Raw genomic sequence first — 13,121 nt, forward strand, 5'->3', positions numbered from 1 at the left:
AGTCCGAGCAGGTGTGAAGGAAGAGCAAGTGAGCAGGGCAGTTGGACTCCAGCAGCAGGGGGCTTGGACAAGGTGGGAAAACACAGTGCAGCGCAAAGTGACCTGATTAAACATCATGTAGGCGGATTTTGACCATGTCCGGTTCCTTATGGAGGCAGTTTGACGTCCACCCAAGCCCAGTGAACCTTCATATGTGAAGGAAGAGCGAGACACCCTCCTTTACCCTTGCTCTGGAATAGGCTTCGAGGAAGACGTCCTAAGTAGCTGTCCAAAGTCCCTGGCTAATGGTTGCTATCGCTGGTGCCATGACCAGATTCTGAAAGCAGTTGCTGGCTATCGGCATGGACAAACACCTTCAAGCCCCGAGCATGGCAGACCATTTCATCAATGCACGAGAGAGACCCTAGGTGTGTGTACAAACAACAACAGGACTCCTCCACACTACCTCTAATTGGCAGTTGTATGTCAACATTGGGAAGCAAGCACATTGCAGCAACATCTATCGGACCAGATATGATTATCACCTCTGAGGCTTCAAAACAACTGATCATGCTGGAACTCACAGTCCTGTGGAAAGTGTGCATTAAGGAAGCCAATGAAATGTAACATGTAAAGTACCAGGAGCTGGTGTAGGAGCGTAGAGGACTACTGTGTCCGTAAATACAGAAAAAAAAACATTTGTATGTGCTGCCTAAATCTATACACTTTTGGGTTCGATAAAAGTAAAAATACATAACAATACATTATGTGTTACATTTTTGGGTAAAAGTGTGAAATGTGGTTAACTTAAGAGTGTCAAAACACGCTTGTTCGGAGTCACATACAAGGTATGCATCCCCAGTTACCTGATGCCACAGTATTGATGGCCCCTTCCTGTCCAATGATGTGCTCCTTCAGCCTCCTCTCCAGGGGGAACCTCCTCCTCTCCTCTGCCTCCCGCCGAGCCTGCGCCTCCTGGAACTACACAAAAGAGTGAAACCTGAATTTGCAAAGATCTTCAGATCAGGATTACCTATAGTCTTGAAAGCTGAGAGCTATCTTCTTTTTGGATTAGTGTAAAGGGTTACCAGTTTGAAATGCATTTCTGAAAAAAGCTGTGGGTTTAGGAGTGGGTCTAAAATATTCTGAGTCCATCAAAGAAAGCATCTTCTTTTAAAAAATGGCACTGGGAGGTTACAAATATTGTTGACAAGAATTCTATTAAGAGTTATAATTAAGAATTGTGGGTGAAGGCACTGATCCTGCTAATAATTTTATACTTCCAATATACAATACAATATATAAAAATCTCAATAAATTCTTTTACTTTGTAGAAAAGAAAGATATTGTCCCATCACTGGTGAGGTTATTTCGTAACAAGTCTGCAGACTGGTGTTTTTTTTAATGGTGACCCTTTCTAGATAGCTCAGTCATTTGGTTTTGGGACTCTAAGTTGCAAATCCATTATCAAATATTTGGATTGTAAAAAATAATTTATATGAATAATGACAAATTAACAATTCTCGTGTACATGGCGTCTGCAGATACTCCAAATGCAAGGGGCAAGCACAAGTGACATTATTCTGCGAATAGATGTCATTTCTGGATTTGTCTTTTCACATTATATGAAACGTGATTTAATTCATGTCCCTCACCACAGTCAAAAAAGGACTGTGCTTTTTTCCCTTGTATTTACAAGTTGCGCTCATGCGGTCAGTAGCATGAACTAACACTAAACAATACGTATAGATAAAACTGTCATTTTTGGTGTGATGAAAGAAAAGAAAATGGAAATGTCCAAGAGAAATCCAGAAATAAACATGAATCTAGTTTGGCAAATTACCCAGGGTTGGGATGTATCATCTGTTTCTGTACTACAAACGTCCAGTTCTTAGCAGTCACAAAAAAACCCAACCTGGATGGAAGTACGAACAAATAATAAATTGAATGGGTATATATGCATGAGTAATCTGAAAATGTAAGGACTACCCCAACCATTTTAACCGGATTATTTGCAGTCAGAATAAGACCATAATCGGAGCAGAGTACAGGTTTGGATGGCTTTAACTATCCTTAATATTCAGAACTTAATAGGACTAAAATAACCTGGTGACGTTGCATAATTGTGTTCTCTACCGGTATATCGTATTTTAGCTCATAAACAGGTTTTAACCCTAGTTAACCTCTACCAGCTTTCACATCTATGGTTCTCCATAGCAGCTGCCACTCATGCAAAGCCCTCCTAAAGGGTGTTTGTGAGTGTGACAGCATGATGCATGTCAATAAAACAGATGAACTGACCAGGAAACAGACATTTGTGCTGATTCAAAGCAGCATTATTCTAATTGCTTGCATCTTTTGTACATCAGCGCTGAATAATGTGTGGACCAGGGGGGGGGTCGCTATCATTGAGATTCCTACCTTGCCCTCCCATTCCTGCAGAAGAGAGCTCACTTCTCCTTCTTTAGCGTAGGAACGTGCATTGTGTCCCAATCCATTGACCTGTAGAGGGTTCGCACCTGCGGGTAGCCATAAACCGAATACAGGTTTGTCAATTTGATAGTTTTTAAAACATATCAGCAGGGATGGGTCCAAAATATTGATTAAAAAAGCAGCCGAGGGGGTCACACAGGTTCAGGGGTCACAGTGGCAAACTGCAGTGAAGCAGGTGGGCCAAGCAACCACCCACTGTTTTTTTCATAGCTGCAACACGTGCCAATAATACAGAATAATATAAGTGTTCCCTACATCCGCAGTTTTACCACAGCAGGTTTTGCTGATGGGGGTTCCACCCTCACACGAGGTGGGGTCAAGCAGAGGAAGAGTTGTGCTTAAGTAGTAAAATGAAAAAAAAAAGATAGAAGGGAGTTTTAATGGCAGTCACATGGGGTGTGTGAACTGTGCCAGTATCAATGATAGGTTTGCAAGCCCCAAAACACTTGACTCCCACTCGCACGTCCCTCAATGCATTCTTGGTTGAGCAGTTAATTTTTTAGTTTTTTTCCATTGCATCATAGTAAAGTCCTTTTTTTTCACTCCTTTACCATGGAGCATTTATTTTCTAATAAAAATGTTGCTTAGAATAAGGTAAACATCGAATTTTAGGACAGGCAAAATATTTTGAATCTGGCTTAAATTGTAAGTGCCATGAGTTTTCATAGCAACAAAATTTCCAAAATGAAAAATAAGAACAATTTTAATCTTAATCCTTCACATGTCATACATGACACAACTGAATGCAAGTCACACAAATAAACACCAGGAGAGGAAACAAGAAAGCATGAAATTAGAAAAGTAATGTGAAAAATGAATGTAAATAAGAAAACTAAAAACATTTCGGGGATGAAGATTAAAATCTCAACTAATATAATAAAAATCTTAAAATGTAAGGAGGGAGAAGAAACTTATTTTTTACAATTTGACACCTTTTGTCAGTTTAGCTAATTTGTGCGCAGCTTAAAAGCTAATAAAGATTCACAATGTTCACTTTAAACCATTGGCTGCACCAATTGACAGAAACGGGGTGACAGAACCCTTTTTGTATTGAACAAGAAAGTACAGAATGTATTCAAAACGAAAATAAAACAATTTATGAATCAGTAGTAGGTCACAGTACAAGATACAAAACAACTTTTTACTTTTGGAGACGATATAATTTGGCACAGGAAAGGTGGTTTTGATATATCAGCGGAAGAAAATGGATGATCTATGTTGAAAAAGTAACAATTGCTTTTATAAATACACACAAAAAACAATTAAAGTTGGCCCCAAATAAGCATCGAAACTAAAATTTTGGGCCAAAACCGAATATATAGATGATTTGGCACAACGACTGAAACTGAAAAAAATAAAATAAAAATGCAAGAATGCACATAAAAATACCGCATAGTTTACCACCAGCGAATTAACATGGAACTGAATGTCACAAACAGTGTGTTTATAAATTAGAAATGCTCACGTGTGGTAATACAACTTTGTAATGTTAACATGTAAACACTAATTTAGTTTTGACGCTTTTGGTTGCACAAAGCCAACAAACGCTATGCTCCCGCACACCTGAATCCGTTTTGAGCTGCAGTTTTCAGCTCTATTTTGAGTTGTTTACCTCACGTGTTTTCAGATCATGTGACCATTTAAGATGACAACTATTGCAGTCAGATAGTGATTACAAAAATTGAGCACATATTTACTAGTGTATCGAAAGAAAATGCTAATGAGGGCTTCGTCACTTAAAATATAGGCCCCATATTTCTAGACGACAGGGCCAAGGAAACCATACAGTGGAGAATACTGCCTGACTGCAATACAGACGTAAGTTGTCTTTTTTTGTTGACACTGCTGGTTACCTGATTGCATTCGCTTGACACTGTTCCTGGAGGGTAAAAGGAAACTCCAGCAACCTGACAATGATTTTGATGGTATGGAAAAAGAACTGCAACGTGTTTGATAGAAAAACTTCTGCTGCCGTTTAATTCGGCTGTACAAATTGAGGACTTGATTTGTGGGTGAAAAAGTTGGAAAATCTTGAGTATGTCGTAAATGCTGAATACAGTCCTGTTAAACAGCCCGTTTTGCTCCTTTTGTATTACATGGATAATGTTGGCAAAAGCGTAGTCTAATTTCTCCTCTAGAAGGGCGTCCTAAATGTTATCAGACGTCACCTCAGTGATTTGTATTTGGAGTGCATGCGTTGTCTGCAGCGTGTTTGATGAATAAGGGCCACTCTCCGTCTTCCTCAATGCTCTGCAAACATGACGAATTTTGCGACTAAGCGCCAAAATAAGAAATCATGTTTGATACTCAACACCATCAGTGGCGCGCTGTTTGCCTCCCAAAAGCTTCCCCGCGTCATATGCGGTTGGCACCAAATGAGCACGGGGCGTTAGATTTCTTAATTTCCAGCATGCCAGCTAGTGGAAAAGAAAGAAATCCATTGCACTGTCCAAGCGAGATAGAATACATTTTTGTTAAAAAATTACATTCAAACTTGAATTAAAAAGTACGTGAGAAAGTCATATTTTTGGGATGGTATAATCACTTAATAGCACAAAAAATGCACATGTGCCAAATAGGATAAGTAAGCAACACTAAAACATTTGGAAAGTGTGTGATGAATACATCCAAAGCACACTCCTGTCTATCTGTGCACCAACCTTAGAGACTATTACTGACATCAATAAACCCCTAAAAATTGTGACCTGCTCATGAGGCTATTGATTCTAACAATAATATAGCTGCACACCTCACTAAAAACATGAGGAAGGAAAGCAATAAGGTGGGTACGCAGGCACACCAAAAGACGCGCACACACACACAACATAATAAATAGCATCATTTAGGGCTTTAATATCAGGCCAACCCTCTGGGACATAGCACTTTATAACTGGATCAACACAAACGACACACACAGCTGAACACCCAAACACACACGCAAACACACACACACACACACTCGCATACACAAGATCCCTTCATTAGGAGTGCTTTAGTTATGCCTATTAGAGGTGCCCTCCCCTTTCCTAGGTCCTCCGCCTACTCTTTCACAGCAGCTGGCAGGAGAGAGCCCCTGCTGGTCTTTGTGCTTGCACACGTGTGTGTGTCCTTGTATCTGCATTGCGTGTGTCTGAGCATGTGTGCCAGTTCTGGCCAACCACCACCAACAGAGACATCCAACACAGAGTGCCCCCTGGCCGGAAGCCAGATGTGGATCCTGGGGAAAAACTGTCCAGGTAGAGTGAGGGACTAGTAAAGCCAGAGAGACCCGAGGGTGAGGGCAGAAGACTGTGATAGATGGAGATATGAGCGCAGGGCCGGCAAAGGCCAAAAGAGCAAACCAAAGGCTACAACGGTGGGATGGATTTGCACTAACACATGGGAAATAACAAGTTATGGGACACACATCAGAATGTCCTGAAGCAGTTACTTCTTAAGTTTTGTGTGTGTGTGTGTGTGTGTGTGTGTGTGTGATTGTGATTGTGTGTGTGTGTGTGGTTGGTTGAGCTTCTAGGCATCAGCTATATAGCCCATGTGACAAACAAAACAGTGCGCAACACCATGAGAGGGAATATTGGACCTTACAAAGAACTGTTTTCAAGTGTGCTGAGACAAAAACTGCAGTGGTATGGTCACGTCACAAGATTACCAAGACTGGCCAAGATCATTTTCCAGGGCACAGTACAAGCGGGCAGGAAAAGAGAAAGACTGAAAAAGAACTGGACCGACAACATTAAGGAATGTACTATTGCCAACTGTGCCACGACCCAAACTCAGGCAAGGAACCATCAGCAGCGAAGAAAGATGTCCAGAGTTGCGTCCTTAGTGGTACCTGGACAACCAGGGCAGTTCAGAGATCTGTGAAACGTGAATGGGTTGACAGTGTACGGAGAGATCTGATGAACATAAAGAACAATAATTACATTGATCAAAAATTCTGATAGGCTTCTTCCAAACAGTAGAATAAATTTGTCTCGACTGAGTTCAAACAAGACCAGCTACAAGAAAGCATGTCAAATATTAATGGGAGCCCACGATCACAATCATGAAGGAGTGGAGGAAACACATAGTATGTTGAGATGCAGGTAAGAATGTTTAAAACCCAAATATTAGCAATTTTGGGGTTTTATAAAATCAAGAAAGCATGCACTACAACTGCCCTGTCTTTTTCTAGTGCTTCTCATTCAAGTGTCTGGTGACTTATGGTGTCCTGAATTGATACAATCGTTATATCAGCCCAATAAAAAGTGTCCAATATTGGCGATATCAGCTCCTGCTCATCTGTACAGCATCATGTGGATGTGGCATGCAGAGATCACATAAACAAAACAACTGTGCATCGAAAATAGCAAGCTTTACCTAATTTGGCAATAGATCACCCAAAGTATAGTGGAGCAAGATTAAAATTCAAGTCAATAACATTAACCAAATTTGACTTAAGGAAAAATAATTGTCCAAGTTGAAAAAGTACTTTATGACAAAACTCAATTTGAGAAAAACAAAAATACTACAAACAACCTCATAAATAATTCTAACTGGTATAAAATTTATATTGGACAATACTCAGGACTACCAGATAAGAAAAGTTAAGCTACTAACCTTCCTTAACTTGTAACATGTAAACATATTCAGAGTAATTCCGTTGATTCAAGGAATTGTTCTCTCTTGTGTGCATGATCAATAATTTCTTCTTCAGGTTGTACTCTTGACCAAAACACACGCAGCGATTCAGCAGAAAGGCACATTTTTGGAGCAAGGGGTGGAACAACTACTTTTCTTTGTTTTGTGTGGTGAGTATCACAAATAAAATGTCTTTTATATGATTGACTGTAGGAATTTAAATGCAAAATAATAATTAATAATTTGTGTAAGGAGATCTGTACATGTAACACTTTCATAAAGTATATTCATACAAAAGCATAAATAAGGGTGAATACCCTCTTTCCTTCGAGGCATGCTAATAGGTTTATAGTTGAGTAGACACTTAAAATGAAAAGACATCAATGGATTCTAAACTTGCAAGGAGAAGAGGAAAGGACACGAACCTCAGATAACACATTTCAACCTTTTCTAAAAGCCTTCCCTTTAGCTCTTTCTTTTACTGAAATGGTAACAAAAGCAGACCCCCACTAAGGGTGTGGTTATCAAAGAACTGCAAATTGATTGCAGATGGCGACAATGATGTAATGAGTGCATAATAATGAGACAACAAACCACAGTGAGGTGCTAGAGGTAAGATCAGGCGTAAAAAAATCCAGCCCGACCCGGCCTGTGGGTATAAATGCCCGAACCAGCCCAAACCCGGCGACTAACTGTATTCGGGGGACCAGGGCCCGGAGTAAACCTGAAACTGCACTTTAGCGCCATGCGTACTTTGCCGCTTAAGTGTGCGCTTCCGCACTAAAATGTGCATTTCTTCTGAAGTACATGCAGACCGGAGTCCATCCCTGAGGGGCAGCTTCGGGTTTACTTTGGGCTCTGTCCCTCAAACCAAGTGTGTACTTCGGCACTAAAGTACGCGCTGTGCTGAAGTGCAGAGCCGAAATGCACATTTCGGCGCCTAAGTGGGTTACTCAAGTATAAGATTGAACAAAATGGCACAGAAAACAAAATCATATTCTGCAAATTACAAACTGCAAGTAGTAAATATGCAGCGAAACAGCAGAAAGAAAGATTGAAAAACTTGTAAGCTATTGGTGAAAAGCAAAAATGACATCTGACATAAACAACGTAGCAGCCAAAAGAGGAAGCGGCACATCTTCGACCATGACACATAGGATGAACATTTCTTTGGATTTAGTGATTTACAGTTAAACTGATTTGGTAAGCATTTTCCTTATGATAGGGTTGTCTAAATAATAAAACTTCGGTGCCCAAGCCTGAGATCTTTCATCTAGTGAAGTGTAACTTGCAAGGAGAACAGAAAAGGACCCAACCTCTTTAACTAGCCCCTCCCTTGAGTTCTTCTTTAGTTCTCCAAGGTCACAAATGCAGACCCACCTTTAGGGTGTGGATTCCAAGAACAGCAACATGATTGTCAATAGCGACATTGATGTAAAAAGTGCATCATATTGAAAACAACAAACATCAGTGATGTGTAAGTTAAAATAATAAACTGTCATCCTAAGTAATCACATTTGCAGGTGTCTATTATTAAAAACAGAATAAACTTATCCCCTGCAATTGGATATTTTCAATTGATTCAGAAATCTAAAGAACAGGCTGTTTTGCTGTACATTTTCAAACGAACTTTTCATTTCAATTTGTAGACCATTTGATGTTTGTGACCAACGAAATGTCCAGATGGTCATTGGCCATGATCGTGGCGCCAAACATGCAACGATGGAACCGACAGTAAACAATAATATTGCGCCTTAATCCAATTGGTGTCTGAGACAAATGTCTCGACTTATTGAAACTTCCTACCTTTTAGAATTCAAAAATGCATCTACGGGAACGCTGCTGATCCAGTTACACAGGGTGATTTGTTTAAGTGTGCTCGCAAGGCCAGAGGTGAGTTGGGACAGGCGGCTTTGATCGCACCATCCATCATGAATATAAACAAGATATTAGTACATCCTATATGGTGTGGGGACTGTGTAATGTGCACATTGACAATTTTGGAAAAAAAAGTTCTATAGTGAGTAAAAGGCAACTGACAAAATTCACAAACACCAACATATCACCGACTTGACAAGAACTGAAGTTGCGACTCTGAAAATTACTAGAACCGCTTTCTTCCATCTTCGTAACATTGCTAAAATCCGTTCAATACTGTCTCAGTCTGATGCGGAAATTATAATTCATGCATTTGTTACCTCACATTCATTTTTGAAGTGTATAAGAATACATGCAAGTTTAAACAAAAAAAAAAACTGAAGAGTAAGCACAAACACATTTCTCCCCTGAAGCAAAACACATACATGTTACTGCTAATGTCATGCAATATTTTTTTATTTCACTATTGTTTTGATGCTTTTGCAATTTAAGCCAGTTTGATAATTATCTTAACATTATTTATTATCTTATTTTTCTCTTTAAAGTCTTTATTAGACGTATACCCTGGAGTGCCACATCTTATTGTAAACAATGTTCACTACGTTGCTATGACTGAAAATAGCCAATTCACAACTCACACACAGTTTTCATACACACGCACACTCCCATAAAATACAGACTTCCTGTGAAATGGTGTTACCCCAAGGGCACGTTCTGTGTGGGGTCACAGTTCAACTAGGCCTGGCTTGTTTAAGAGCTGCTCGCCTGGAAACTGAGGGGGCATATTCTGCCTCGAGGGTCTATTATGTATGAGTGTGTAAGAGCGTGTGTGTCATAGACAGGTGCGAGAGCAGCGAGGGTGAAAAAGGACAAAGCCTGAACGATTGATCAATCTCAAATCCACTAGTGGCAAACTGAAAACATGAAATTAAGGCTGCAACGATTAGTCGACGTTGTCGACAAAAACTGGTACTAGGAGTAGTCCAAGATGAATTCCATTGTTGACTATTCTCACCAGACACGTTTTTTCCAGCAGATATAGCCATCTCTACATCTCTGCTGAGAGTCGCCCATGTGCAATAACCAATACAGTCTGTCTCGCACGGTAACATAATCATACAGAAATGGCGCTGTCAACATCAAATACGCATACCAAAACTTCTTGCGTTTTTGAGCATTTTAGCTTGTATACGGCCAATGAAAAGACTACTTGCAAAGTTTGCAAAGCGAATCATGGCGGTAGATCGGTGACACAAAAACATTTAAAAAGCGCGTCAGACAGTTAAATGAAACGGAGTAAGACTTAAGTTTTGATGACATGCATTGAACATTTTATATGCGTATGTTACTCTGTAAAAGAAAGCTGACGCGTTAGGCCAGACTCCGCTTGATAAAAGTATTTAAATTAAATGCAGAAAGTGCTGAGAAGAAACGTCAGTTATTGAAACATGAAAATCAACAAACGTCAGTTGTTAAAATCGTTTGATTTCAAACTTTTGAGAAAGTTCTTTTTTTACAGACTTTGCAGATGACCACTGAATTTACGTCTGAAAATGCACATATTAATCGTTTTATTGACTGTGCTACTTCTGCTAATGGGCCGGTTCTTGGTTTACAGAGATGAAAAAAATAATTACTTGTTTTTAATGTAGGCTATTATTCAATTGTCTGTACCTAAGAAACGGGAAAAGGTATATTCATTTATGGAGCACTGTGCGGTTTTAGGTAGGGCATTTTTATTTGTTGTTTCATGAATCCACAGTATGTTAAATAAAATATTTATTTTTGATTGCACCCATTTTTCTTGTGTTCATTATTATGTGCCACATAATGAATTCAACCTGATGCTAAATTTAGGAGGGAATTAATAATTATTTAAATATTTGACTAATTGTTACAACAGTTGATGACCAGTAGAGTACTGGGATTTATTTTGTATTTCACGAGAAATGAGTAATAAAAAGAAATCTATTATAATATAAAATTAAATAGAATAAGAAATCTGAATCATAGAATGAAAAAAATTGAATGAGAATTATTTTTTGGGGGTATAAAGTCCACTTGAAACTTGCCTCCACTATCTTGTTGTGAGTACTTGTGGGTGTGACTTACCAAATTCAAGAAGAGTGCGGACGGTTTTTAGGTCATCAGCAAGCGTGGCGTAGTGAAGTGCTGAACAGCCACGAAAACCAGCTCTGCTGCTGAGCCTGCTACTGAACTCATCCTCTCTGGACACAAGCACTGCAGGAAGGATGAAGCGAGTTAAGCAGTACCAGGAAATTAATTTGAGCTTAACTTGAGATCCTTTCACGAATGAGTCCAAAAGTGAAGATCTTTTAGGGTTACTTGGACCATTAGTTTTAAATATTATCAACATATTGCTGTCCTCAGGTGTTGTTCCAACTGCTTTTAATTCCGTTGTCATTAAACCTACACTTAAACGACCGAACCTTGATCTGGATAGCCTGTGTTATTACCGTTTCTTTCTAAAATACTTAAAAAAGTTGTGGCACAGCAACTGAAAATAATCTTTTTGAATGTATGCACTCAGGATTTAAGGCTAATCACTCTACTGAGACAGCCCTGTTTAAGGTAATCAACGATATTTTTCTGGCAATGGACTCTGGCTCTTCATCACTATTGCTGCTGGACCTCAGAGCTGCCTTTGACACCATGGACCAAAATATCTAACTAGATCGGCTGGAAATTCCCGCTCATGGTTTAAATCCTACTTCTCGGATAAGACACATTGTGTTAGATATGGTAAAATGACCTCTGAGCCCTTTAATGTTACCTGTGGCGTTCTGCAGGGCTTAGTACTTGGTCCCCTTCTTTTCAGCATTTAAATCCTCCTGTTAGGTGATATTATTCATAAGTATAATATCAGTTTCCATTGCAGATAACATCAGCTGTATCTTCCAATGGAGGAATATGTCCCACTTAATTGTGGAAATTTGGAGGTCTGCCTCACTGAGATAAAAAGATAGATGCCACTTAATTACATGAGCCTCAATCCTAAAAAGACTGAAATGTTAATTATTGGTCCATCTAAATGCCGTGACCTGTTCTCAAACACCGCTCTGATAATTGTAATATCACCCAGAGTGACTTGGTCAAAAGTCTAGTACTCACATTTTACTCTAATCAGTCCATCTAGTTACATGTAAAGAATATTACTAGAACAGCTTTTTTTCCATCTTTGCAACTTTGGTAAAGTTTGCCTTATGCTGTCCCAGTCTGTTGCTGAGATTATGACCCATGTATTTGTTACCTCCCATCTCAATTACTGTAATATACTACTCTCTGGTCTTCCAAAGTTTACCACCAAGAGCCTGCAGCTGGTACAAAATGCTGCAGCAAGGCTTTTAATTTTAACTAAGACAGGAAAGTTTGATCACAATCCCCTGATTTTACCTAACCGGCATTGGGAACTTTGTACTCTACAAATCTCTGTCTGTTTCAGAGCTTGCCTCACAAGTTGTGTGTCTAGAAGTTTTTCATTTTCACAGATTTAAAGCAACTTATCCCAAAACAATTTGGACAATAATGTGAGGTATTTTTTTATGGTCTACACTTGTTTTCCTCTGATACACATTGTTCTCTCCTTACTACTAGTTTCCATCAGCATATTAATCTTTGCCACTCAATCATTTGGCTTTTTCAACCTCATTCTCCTCCTTGGCACCCACCAGCTCCCTTCATCACTTGCACACTCATCTTCCTCTGCCCCACCCACTCTATCCCAATAACTTTGTCTCATCCATTTCCTGGCTTTCTTGCCCTCATCATCTCACCCAACATCATCAATCCCTCCTCCTATCACGGCGTCTTCTCCTTCATCTTTAACTTTGCTCCCCAACCGCTCCCCCACTTCTCTATTCCGTTCCTCCTCCTGCCCTTCATCAGTCTTCCTCTTCTTGCATCCCACTCTCAACAACAGTTCCTCTGTGCAGTGTGTGTGTGTTCCTATGTGCGCAAGACAGAAAAAGAAAAAGAGAGGCAGGGCTGGATAATCATAGCTAACCCAATAAAGCGTCGCGCACGCCCCCCAAGCCCATCCATCAGTGTGCATCTGGGAAACGCTTCCCCATGCTGTGCCGGCCCCACGTGGACTCAAACCTGACAGCCATATAAATGTCTGTAATATACAT

At 39.8% G+C, this 13,121-nt stretch overlaps 1 protein-coding gene across 1 annotated transcript in view; it reads right to left on the bottom strand.

Annotated features, from left to right (window-relative positions):
* Nucleotides 1-13,121, bottom strand: part of clpb (ClpB family mitochondrial disaggregase) — a 58,596-nt gene that overhangs the window by 19,080 nt on the left and 26,395 nt on the right. Inside the window, exons 5-7 of the mRNA XM_088345774.1 lie at nt 11,083-11,211; nt 2,401-2,498; nt 846-960 (exon numbers count right to left, since the gene is read on the bottom strand). Of these exons, the coding sequence (XP_088201900.1) occupies nt 846-960; nt 2,401-2,498; nt 11,083-11,211 (342 nt within the window). The remainder of the gene's footprint in view (nt 1-845; nt 961-2,400; nt 2,499-11,082; nt 11,212-13,121) is intronic.

Source organism: Urocampus carinirostris, chromosome 10 (genome assembly GCF_059441175.1).
Source record: "Urocampus carinirostris isolate Australia breed hairy pipefish chromosome 10, RoL_Ucar_1.0, whole genome shotgun sequence".
Taxonomy (NCBI): domain Eukaryota; kingdom Metazoa; phylum Chordata; class Actinopteri; order Syngnathiformes; family Syngnathidae; genus Urocampus; species Urocampus carinirostris.